Consider the following 12,333-nt stretch of genomic DNA (forward strand, 5'->3'; position numbering starts at 1 on the left):
AAATACTGTATAGTCATGCATCCCTGCAGATCGGAGGGAGACTTTCAAAAGCACAAGTACAGTTAGGCATCCAACTTGCATGGAAAGTTGATGCCCTTTGCACCTTTGAAAATCTTCCCCAGATGTCATATGATTTTAAGAAAAGTTGCTTAAACTGCTCATTCTCTCTCTCCCTCCTCTCAGTGTACAGTAACCCATCTTCCTCTTCTGACTAGCTCCCTGATAGCTTTGTCCTGGTCACCACACTTCCCCATGCTGCTGGCTCCATGGCAGTTACTCTTCTTTCAAAGTTTGTGGCAAACTTAAATTTGCATTTTACCTCTTAGCATAGAATCTTTCTTAAAATACTGAATTTTCATAATCTTTCCTTTGTATGTGTGAAATCCAGAGTATGAGTTTAGAAGTACTTTACCCTGAGTTAACTTAATCTTGTACGATATTGTGACAACTTAGTGTTTATAGCAAGTAATTTTGGAGCAGACCCATAAAGGACTTTTAGATAGCTGCTCATTTTCCCAAAGGACTTTTCCCATAGGGTTCTGTTCTGTCACCTCTTGGTCAACATGTATATGAGGTCATTAATAGAATGAATGAGGTTGGCTGGTCATTGGAGACACAAGTATTCAGATAATACTCAGCTCTTACTCTTCCTTTTTGTCTGGATCATTCCTTGCTCTGCCCCAGACTTCCTATGTAACCTTGGGCAAGTCATGTATGCATGGTCTACACTAGAAAATTAGGTTGGTTTAACTAAGTTCGTCAGAGGTCTGAAAAACCACACCCTGAGCGCTGTAGTTAAGCCATCTTAAATTCCCCCATCGACCTAGCTACCACCTCTTGGGGAGATGGATTACCTACGCTGATGAGAGAATCCTGTCAGTTAGTGCAGATAATATCTACACTAAAGCACTACAGTGTAGACAAGCCCTTAATCTCTCTTTGACTTGGTTCCCCATATGTAAAATGGGGATAATAGCACTTTGCTATTTTATAGGGTGTTGTGCGGATAAATGCATTAAAAATTGTGAGGCACTCAAATTACCGCAGCGATGGCTCATATAAGTACCTGGATAAAACAGGACAGCATAGAATAGAATGTGGACGTCTATCCTGCATAAATGAAAATTTCCCTTTTTTCAGTTATAAAGTTTTGCCATTATCCACTTCTGAATTGATTTGTATCACCTTGCGATAGACTTCCATAAGCATGTATCCTAATGTATTTACACCATACAGTAAAGCAAATTGCTGGATTTTCTATATTAGAAAGTTCATGTTTCCTTTAACTGTTTTAGTTGTGACTTACCAAATTCTCTGTGCTTTCTGTCAACCCCAAATCTAATATTCTTTAGAAATGAACTGGATTGGTACTAGTTTGTTACACTGGCTTTTTTGCAAACGTAGTTTGCATTAATCAGGATGTAATAAATATCAGCTATTCTTCCATTATAAAACAATCTCTGGCAGTTTTAAGGAGCATTAGAATTGGAAGCCTTGACTTTCATGGATCAGCTTCCATTTGAATTAACACTGATGCATTCTCTCTGCCTCATTAAGACTAAATTATCTTTAATTAGTTCCTTAGATGTATTAGATACACAAAATGAAATGTTGAGACTGCCAATCAGATCACCAGATGGCTAAAGTTTAGTTACTGATGATTTATTAAAATAAAAACCAATCTCAGAGCACCATATAAACAGAAAAACTTGACTGTGTGGCGGCTCATTGTAATTGGACTTGTGATTTGCACATTGCAGCACGCCTACAAGCAGGTTCCTCCGTACAGGGGTTAAAGAAACTATAGGAATAATCTGCATTCTTGCTGAACAGAGCAAGTCTATCTGTGAAACTGGGATTCAGGGGTTAAACTGCAATGCCTATTATCAGTGTATGTTTTTCTATGCTCCCCTGCATTCTTTGTTTCAGTCACATGCGCCGTTTCATACGGGGGTTCTCTGACTCCAGCAAGAACAGAGGGAAACTTTAGGTATGCATGGGAGGGAGACGACTCCTAAAAGGAAGGGGAACTGGCCCTGGGGTTTGTTGGGAACCAAGTTTCATCTCCATTTCCCAATCATGTAGGGCCTGGTGCACTAAGGCGGCATATTCTCCCTCTGAAGTGACTGTAATCCTCCATCATCAGGAGGGTTCTTTCAAAGAGGCCATTCAGAATTGAAATCTTGGGGGAGCTCTGTGTTGCTCACTGCTGGTCTTCTCCAACAGAGTACACATAGAACTAGCTAGGGCATCTGGTCACCCTGCTCCTGGCCTTGCTGATGCTGCTGTGCACTGTAGCAGAGATATTGTTCAGCTTTGGCAGTTTCCTAATAGCCCTTTGATCCTCATGCTGGCTGCCTCTCACCTATGTAGAGGAAGGATCATATTGCTTTTGCTCAGCTGAGAGGTGAAAGGTGCCAAAGAGCTTTGGAGAGTGGAGCTAGTGTCATGCAGACTCATTTTTAATCAGTCAGTTTAGGACATGTTTGGAAAGAGGACAGAAGGAGATAGTTATGTTGGAGGTGGGAAAAAAAGGGGAAGAGAAGATGGCTGGAAGTTGAGGGGGCAAGGGAGAGTGGGATCTAGCAAATGTGCACAAATCTAGGTTAGACTGAAAAGGCAAAGTGCAAGGAGGCATGGGGGTCTGGGTAGGAGGACAGAAGAACAAATCAAGAACAGTAGGGGACAGGGCAGAGGGAGAAAGGGAATTAGGGTCTGCAGGGCATGGGACAGATAACTTCAGTTAAGAGGATGGGGATTGGAGCCAAAAGTAAGGGGATAGTGAGGGCTGCCTCCCACTCTCTGCTCATTTACTGGCCCATGTCCCATTTTTTTGTTCCAAAATACTGGGAGAGGGTGGTTGGTTTGGAAGGAGGAATGAACAACTAAGAAACCTCCAGCTATTAAAACATTTTTACTTGCATCCTGACTGTGACAGGTGTCCTTTCTGTGTAAAAATAAGGGCACTCTAGTGAATAATTCTCTTCCACGTAGAAGACCATTTGAAGCAAGTGATATGTCTGAATTGTGCAGCATAACAAGAATGGTGGAAATAGAAGACCACAAAATCTTGGAAACTCAGTATATTAACATATCTGGATTAGCAGGATAATAATTGCTTGTCTGTTACATAATGCTTATTTTCATATTTCTTTAAAAACGATAACTGATTTGTCACAAAATCACTCAATGGCAAACATAAATCTTTCAGATTTACAGATGAGGAAACTGAGGCAGATAGGTTGAGACAATTGCCATAGATGATAAAGAAGCAGAGCCTAAATTAGAGTTTGAGAATCTGCTCTGAATTAAAATAAAAACTTCTTCTGTCTAACGATTCTTCTCCTCCAGCACCTGATAGTCTAAAACTGGGTTTCTCCAACTATATGGATACTTTGGAGCAAAGCTGCTTGAAGGATTATGGAGTGGTGAGGTCATCCCTGAGGTAGCCATGTCCCTGCCTATGGGTTTTAGAGATTAGGACAAAGATAGGAAATTCTTTTATGCTTTATCCAATCTAGCTTTTTTGTGATGGTTTAGCTCATCCTCAGGTAAAGAGATTTACAGCAATCTAACTTGGAGGAGGAGACAGCCTGGATCACATGGCTAGGCTCTCCTCTGAGAGTGCATTGATAAATACGTACGAGAGCATTCCTTGTGACTATGACAATGCACCTGTCTAATAATAGTGATGAGTTACTATGGCTCCAAAGCTTCTTACCATCCTGACAATTTATAGTCTGATGGCCTTGATCATCAGTGTGGGTACAGAACTGGCAAATTCTTCTTCCTTTAAAGATTCGCCCTTTCCTATCAATATAACATCTGCCTTGTCAGAGTTAAGGGTGATTACTGGTGAAGTCATTGGCAATAATTGTTCAACCAATCCTGAGGAATACCACTGCATTTCCGAAGGTGCCTGATCATTTGCATTCTTTGAAGGAGGAATTGACTATCTTAACCATGAGAACTGTGTTTCCTCACCAAATTTCACTCCCCATGAAGGAGAGGGGTCCATTTCATAGGAGGTCATGGGTCAGATACTCCTTATTTCTGTTTGAAGCCAAAGATTTTTTTTAGAAAAGTTTTTTACATATAAATATCTTATTACATTTTTTATTTTACTGTTACCATAATATGTGTGTGGTGTAGGACAGTTTAAGTAGTAATATAACTAAAATGAAAGGAATATATTTATATAGTTCATTAAATATATTTTATTGGGTTTTCCGATTTGCATACTTTAAAAATACTGTAATCTAGTTCTAAAATTTAGAAATGTATTAATGCTATTATATTAAACTCTTTAATAAATTATAGTTCACTGTGGCTACTATGAAAGGGATGGATTCAAGTGTATGAAGAGCATTTTTTTCAGAGTCAGTGATAGTTTAATATACTGTGGAGACAGCCTGGACAAGACATCATTCAGTTTCAGGTGCTTATGGATTTATTGACACATTATGATTACAGTAAATGCAAACTTTCCATCTTTACCCACATTAAAGCATTCTGAGCAGCTATTTCATATCCTCTTCAGAAGAGGAAAAATAAGTTGAGTAATATAAAGTTCTGAGAATAGTTGACATTGGCAGGGTTCTAGAGATGGAAAATGCTGCAGTGGTGTCATAGCTTTTGTAGAACACAGGAGTTGAAACTCTATTAAACCTCAACACATTTTAAATACTCTATTTTGCAGGGCATCCATCATGTTTGAAATTTTGTCCTGAGTTAACAGCAAATGTAAAGGCCTTAAGATGGCAGTGTATCGAATGCAAGACGTGCAGTGCATGTAGAATTCAAGGCAAAAATGCAGTAAGTTAATATTTTAATAGCGCAGTGTCTTTTGAGTTCATGTTTGCATATTCACCCATATTCTGTGGGTTAGTCCCTTCAGCTTTACAATTTCAGGCTACTTTACAAAGAGTAAAAATATAAGCTTCTATATAATGTAATAAGCTCTATAATCAATGTTTTCAGTTTCTTTTTTTCTCTTACTGTCAGATTTAAAAATACAAAAAGTATTGATGCAGAATCTCTAGTAACTTTGTATTAAGCCTTTTTTTCAATTTCAGGATAACATGCTCTTCTGTGATTCTTGTGATAGAGGGTTCCACATGGAATGCTGTGACCCACCACTTTCCCGAATGCCTAAAGGTGATACTGAAAACCTTTCTTGTACTAATGTTTAATTAGACCAGATGTTCAAGTGCCAGGTTAGACTTTCAGCATTTATAGATTGCTTAGCAGTATGGTCCTGAACATGAAAAGCAAAGCCTCTTGAGCTTGACTGTTCCTAAGATTCCTTCCTGCAAAGTGAATGACATTCCTCTTGATCAATTTTATAACATGAGTTGAGTCACTGAACTATTTATTCAGAGTGAAGCTGTTGGGCAAGGCCATAGCCAACAACATATCGGATATACACATTAGAACATATCAGGGCACATGGAGAAAGCCTCCTTTGTGTCTTCCAGAAGATATCATTGTAAAAAGCCATTTGACAGCCATGTGGTCAGAGTTCCTCTCTTCTCTCAAAGGATCTCTTTCTCCATCTAGGATTATATGTTCTGTATTTAATATCTCATTTTTTGTATCACAGCTGATCACTGTTTTTTCTTATATTTCATTATTAAAATTGCTCTAGATATAAAGTTTTTCTTAATCAATATTTTTGTATTCATTTGCCCATCTTTAGGCTTGGCCAAGTAAGGTTAGGTTGTTAGCATATCTGAGTCACCATATTTTTGAAATTACAGCTAGATGTAATCTGGCCTTTTTTTTTCAAGAGCCATTGATATAGATGGGTTTGTAGTGCCTCCTTATATTTTTTTAAAATGTATAAACTGGTTAACATTTTGGAAGGGAATTTAGAGAAGCTGAAAATAGATGTAAACATGGCAAAATTATATATTTATCAGTGTTATAAAGTTTGGTCCCACCTACACTGGGAACAAAAGCATCCACTACTGTACAACCTTCTTTAACATAATTACTGTTGACAAGGTTCTAAAACAATTTGCCTTACCAAACAGTGCTAAAAGAAACAATGCTATAGTCTGCTGCCACTGTGTGTGACATGGTTTAGCCTCCTCCAGAAAATGTTTTGGGACAGCGGTTAGGAAAATCCTGCTACTGTTAATTGTTTCTAAGCTGTATCTCCTACGTAGGCTTCACTATCTACTAGTGCTTGCATCGTCTAGCAGAACCACGTTACCTGAAATGGCTTTCAAGAACTATCTTGAGAACTATTTCAGGATCTTGGAATTGAACGGTATGGAAAAGGTCTAATGGGCCCATACGAAATGAGGAGTGGGGTATTTTTAGCACTGCAGCCAGTATAAAGTACACTGAGCATATCTAGAACCTGGAAGCGCCAACTGAACACAAATATTCTGAAAAGAACGAAATACTTTCAGAGAAGGAAGCAGGACTGGTGGGAATCAGCGGGGGGGGGGGGGCAGGGAGGGGGGAGATGCCAGGTGCTATGGGAAGAAACCCAAGAGGGCAAGCTACAAAGGGTCTTGAGTCAGCAGGTTTCAGAGTGGTAGCCGTGTTAGTCGGCATCAGCAGAAACAATGAGGAGTCCTTGTGGCACCTTAGAGACTAACAAATTAATTTGGGCATAAGCTTTCGTGGGCTATAACCCATTTCATCAGATGCATGGAGTGAAAAATACAGTAGGCAGGTATATATATTACAGCACATGAAAAGATGGGAGTTGCCTTACCAAATGAGGGGTCAGTGCTAACGAGGCCAATTCAAACAGGGTGGATGTAGCTTATTCCCAACAGTTGACAAGAAGAGGTGAATATCAGCAGAGGGAAAATTACTTTTTGTAGTGACCCAGCCACTCCCAGTGTTTATTCAGGCCTAATTTTATGGTGACAAGTTTGCAAATTAATTCCAGTTCTATTGGAAATTTCAGTTTCTCGTTGAAGTCTTGTTCAAGTCTGTGTTTGAAGTTTTTTTGTTGAAGAATGGCCACTTTTAAGTCTGTTATTGAGTGTCTCAGAGCAGATTGTAACATAAGCTTGATAAGTGTTGAATTAAGGTACTCCTCTACCTCGATATAACGCAACCCGATATAACATGAATTCGGATATAACGCGGTAAAGCAGTGCTCCAGGGGGGCTGGGCTGCGCACTCTGGTGGATCAAAGCAAGTTCAATATAACGTGGTTTCACCTATAACATGGTAAGATATTTTGGCTCCCAAGGACAGCGTTATATCGAAGTAGAGATGTATCTTGTTGTGCCCTCAGCAGAAGGCTTGTATGGTGAGAAGTCTGATTGCGTTCTCTAGTGTTCTTCTTCAGCCTCACATTGACTGGTCCAGGAAACCTAAATGAGGGTAATTAACAATATGAAACTGAGGGTATGTCTACATTACCCAGGTTACTATGGGGCCACGTGGGCAGTATAGACACGCTTTATCGCTGGGGGAGAGCTCTCCCGACAATTTAAAAAAAACCCATTGGGCCGGCGATAAAGCTACCACTGCTCATTAGGGGGTGGGTTTTTTTTAATTGCCAGGAAAGCTCTCCCCCAGTGATAAAACGTGTCTATACTGATGCTTTTCAGTGCTAAAACTTTTGTCGTTCATGGGGTGTTTTTTCACACCCCTGAATGACAAAAGTTTTAGCGCTGAAAGTGGCAGTGTAGACACAGCCTGAGAGAACATAGACGCTGAAGCTACAGTAAAACTCTTCACATACATCACTTCATTTTCAATTGAAAACTTGGTCTAGTACTTCCTGGATGAAGAGAGGCCTGTCTGGCAGTAGAAAGAGGGGACACTTCTGCTAGTGCCACTCTCCCATGATCCTTGTTGCTATGAGAAGGAGAAAAGTGTCCTTCTGAATTACAGAGAGAGTTTCCCTTCCCCCAACCATCCTTTTTGCTGGAGTAGACCTTATTGGAATAATGCATCTCAGGTTTAGCTTTCTATACCTTGGTTACAAACTGGACACCCACCTCATGCATGTACAGTTAAAACAAGTATGTTTTTTCTTAATCAATGCAGGGATGTGGATTTGCCAGGTCTGCAGACCAAAGAAGAAGGGAAGAAAACTACTTCATGAGAAAGCTGCGCAAATAAGACGACGATATGCAAAACCTATTGGACGACCGAAAAATAAACTAAAGCAACGAATGTTGTAGGTTCCCTTTTTCCAATTGACTATAGTGTTCTTGAAAAATGTAATACAGTGAGATTTTAGGTGACAGTTTATTTAAAACTAAACTACTGCTTTAGCTGAGTACTACAGCCTGAAAAAAAATCACATGCATAATCTTCAGTGTAATGGAAAATAATTAAGTACAGTTGGTATTTCTGAGTCTTCTGATGGCAGCAAAAAATTATCCTAAAAGTTTGCATCACTTCAAAAAGAATCACTGTTGGATCTAGGGAAGGAATTAGACTTAAATTCATATGTGAATAGTGCAATTTTTCCAAATACAAGTGGTGCCAGGAATCCTCAATAACAAATAGCCATATGATCGATTACTTAAAAAAAAATAAAAATCTATCATACCTGGGTTATCTGCACAATCCCTATCAAATGGATGATACACCGATAAAGTGAAAAATGTAATTCACCTCACCCCAAAAGATGTCTTGCAAAGTTACCTACAGTTGATTTGTCACCTGTTCAGGAAACTGTTCTTTGCTGAGTATTTATTTGCCTGAATATGCTATTTCAGAAATGCTGCTTGCCACCTCCTAATATTGGTGCAAATGCCCTCTTAATATGTATAAAGTCCCTACCTACAACACAAGCGTCAGTGAGTCAGTGCTCAGTTCAAGCCCCAGAGGTATCCATGAGACTGAGCTATCGAGTCCAGAGTTACTTTGGAAAAATAACTTTTTTGACCTTTGCTGCTGCTAAGTAGATGCCAGTCAAGACGGGAGCGGGCTGCAGTTCCTCATGCTTCTCTCCAGCCCATGGGATATTTAGTGTCTGAGAGAAGAGGGTACTGTAGCATCTTTGGCACCCACTTTCCCAATGAATGTTTATGTAACTGAACACAGACTTGTTGGACATCTTAAAGCTGGAGGGAGGGCTGTTGTGGGTGGAGGAGCTAACTCCCTTGTCCTTTTCACCATCTTTTCATGCTCACACGCAAGAGAAAACAGAGCAAAGCAAGAAGCATCCATAGCATGGACTAAAAAGACATCCTAAAAAAAAAAGGCAAAATTTAAAGCCATCTCATTGATTCATTTCATCAACTTTGCACTAAGAACATTTGTGGCAATCACTCATACATTTCTTGTTGCAAGAGCGAAGTTCAGTGATGTATGCACACATTGATTGCCACATCTTGACACTAGAGCATCAGCTTGCAAGGTCTAGAGCACGTGAATTACTTTTTGCCCATCTAATAATGACAGTTACTATTTAGGAATTAGGTGCAAATGTTATAAAGTAGATTGATTCGTAGCATCCTTTATGGGAGCCTAATGACCTGTCCAACACTGTGGTGTTGGAAGTAGAAGATGATTGTGCAAACACTGCTGCATAGTTAGAGTGAACAGATCTCCTGTTTCTCCAGGATTGTTCTGTCTTTTTGGCAACCGTATCAGTAGGTTTTAGGACCAAGTTCAGCAGATCTGGGATAATGATCACTCAGTTGACACCTCCATTTCACAATGAAGTTCCTCTGCCATCCCCTTTCTCCACTTCTTTATTGCTGTACTACCATGCTTTAGGTTGTACCCTGGATATCCCCATTACTGTGGCAAAATCAAAGAGAGAGGTGACTATCAGAGAGGCAGGTTGGTGAGTTGGTAGCACATTGGGCCCAGCAGAGAAGCTGAGTCAAACTTTTGCATTAATGTTGAATGTGAGGAATGGGTTATTTGAATCTGCAAAGCGAGATAAGGATAGTAGCATGTCACTGTCCAACACATGTTCCTACTTTTGCCCCCACATGCGCCCCTCAACGCTTTCCTCTAGTGCTATTGATTTGTACTTTTGTGGCTCTCATCACTGTACTGTAGGAGAGCTTCACAATCATTAATGAACTCTACTACTTGCCCCAGTCCTATTGCCCCTATCAAATTTTTCTCTACACACCTAAGACCATCCTAAGGTTTCTTCACTCCACATTGCCAAAAATCTACTATTCACGGCCTAAAAACTTGGTTAATGCAGAGTTAAGGTTGATTGGCAGCATCTTATACTTCTCCAGAATGTCAGATGCACCTATACTTAAACCTCTGAATGACTAACGAATAAAGAGTTAAGGTAAAACAAACTTAAAACCTTTGACAACTGGGATATATATTGTTAGAGGAAGTGTCCCACAAAACCTTAACCCTGCCCCCTTACATCACTGGGAGAGAGCATAGGACTGTACTCTTCCTGAGCAGCTGGAGGACAGTGTGAAAAGTGCACAAGAGTAATGTGATGGAAACTATTAGGTCGAGCGTAGGTCAGGCTTAGTAAACACAAATTAGCTAGGCAAGACCTACATTCAACCACTTCACTTATTCTTGACAAACCACCAAAGAGTTGCCAGATTCTAACACCTGTTCATCCTCGTCCTTGCCAATCCCTGTGAGACATCACCTTTACCTAGCCCTGACTGAGACTGGCAGTGCACTGTTGTGTGCCACCAAACTGCTAGACCACCCTAGAGCAGTAGAGCAGGACAGAGAGGGCACATGGTACTTGGTGAAAGCCAGTGCAGACAATGTGGAGTTCTAATGGGCACTGAGAATATGTAAGACAGTGTCAGAAATGGATGAAGCACTCTTATATTCCCCTGTCTTATTGCCACGCACAGTGGAATGCCAATATTTGGAGGTGACCACAGCAGTTGTTACAGCAGCCTTAAGAGCTGACGAAGAGCTCTGTGTAGCTCAAAAGCTTGCCTCTCTTACCAACAGAAGTTGGTCCAATAAAAGATATTACCTCACCCATCTTGTCTCTCTAATAGCTGGGACTGACATGGATACAACAGCATTGCAAACTAAAACTCTACAGACATTTTAACAACTTTTGTCTGCTCAGACCTCCTGTGTATCACAGAGAGAGAAAAAGAGAGAGAGAGATTCCTGATTCCTCTAGCATCAGCTGCAACTCTCCTCAAATGGCTGTGTGAGCTGTGGTGACTTGCTGCAACTAAGCTCTGGATCAATGAGCTATGAGCCTAGCCCAGTGTCAGTAAGAACGTGTGAAGAGCAGTAACGATGTAGCATTGAGTTGGACAAAATTGAGTGCAGATTTTATTAGAGGTATGTCAGGTTTTGATTTGTTCCAGTGCCTATTGCTAATTGCAGGAGGGCAGCGGTACGGGAGTCATCACCTTAGCTTTAAGTACAGTTGCATTTGATGTTCTGGAATCATATGAGGCACTACTGGCAACCGTAACTCTGCATTAACCAAGTTTTTGGCCCTTTGTTTTCGAAGAAGTGTTGGTAATGAAGGGGGCATCAAGGGGCACCTGCGTGGAGGCAAATGAGGGATTTTCCAGCTCCGCCCTCCCTCTGGTTTCTCCATGTCCCTGGTAGGGCTGGAGGAGCCCTGGGGAGAAATGAAGATATTAACCAGGGAACTGAGAAGCACACCAGCAAGGGAGTGGGGAGGGGAAACCCTAGACTCCCTACTTCACTTTGTAGATAAGTACAAGGGTAGGAGTTTTTAAAATGAAAAAATAAAAATAAAAAAAGAGCTATCTCAGCCTCTCACTGTAGTAGTGCTGCTGCCCCATTATCCTCCTCACTACCTAGTCCCTAGTGAGAACTTTAGTCCAAGTTTGGAATGCTGAAATCTGATCACCCAAGCATGGTGCATGTTGCAGCATGGCAGCGGTTGGCACCTGAGGGCCTTGATTTCACTTCCGCTAAAACAAAGTGGAAACATTTAGAATGACATGTGGTACCACTCTTACCTTTATTTGGGTCATTGCACCACAACTATATATAATAAATACTACATTTAAAAATGGGCTAGTCCTCTGAAAGAGCTTGCATGATGGTTTTGACTATAAAAATCTCATTTCCCCACTTGTGTCCGAGGATTCTTGGGTAATCCTAGTGACTGATTTGTAGGATTTGTCCAAGAATAAATTATTTCCCCGTTTTCTCAATTGTATGTATGTATTTCTGTCATTAAAACTCAAAAGAGTGTATGGTTTCCCATTGAACAATATTCCTTAAAAATGGGATTATATCTTAATTTACAAGGATGGGTAAAAAGACTAGAGAAGAATAATTCCCTAGATGGAATCTACTGCAGAAATAATCCCACTTTAAAAGCAGCATGAGGGTATGGGAGGTAGCGAATCTAGCCATCTTTCATATGGGGTTGGACCTTAATGTGCATAA

General features: G+C 40.4%; 1 protein-coding gene across 1 annotated transcript in view; it reads left to right on the plus strand.

Moving 5' to 3' along the window:
* The window catches only part of KAT6B (lysine acetyltransferase 6B), a 199,787-nt gene that overhangs the window by 111,362 nt on the left and 76,092 nt on the right, over positions 1–12,333 (plus strand). The window contains exons 4-6 of the mRNA XM_045023514.1: positions 4,700–4,815; positions 5,076–5,157; positions 8,026–8,158. Coding sequence (XP_044879449.1) covers positions 4,700–4,815; positions 5,076–5,157; positions 8,026–8,158 — 331 coding nt within the window. The remainder of the gene's footprint in view (positions 1–4,699; positions 4,816–5,075; positions 5,158–8,025; positions 8,159–12,333) is intronic.

This window comes from Mauremys mutica, chromosome 7, assembly GCF_020497125.1.
Source record: "Mauremys mutica isolate MM-2020 ecotype Southern chromosome 7, ASM2049712v1, whole genome shotgun sequence".
Classification (NCBI taxonomy): domain Eukaryota; kingdom Metazoa; phylum Chordata; order Testudines; family Geoemydidae; genus Mauremys; species Mauremys mutica.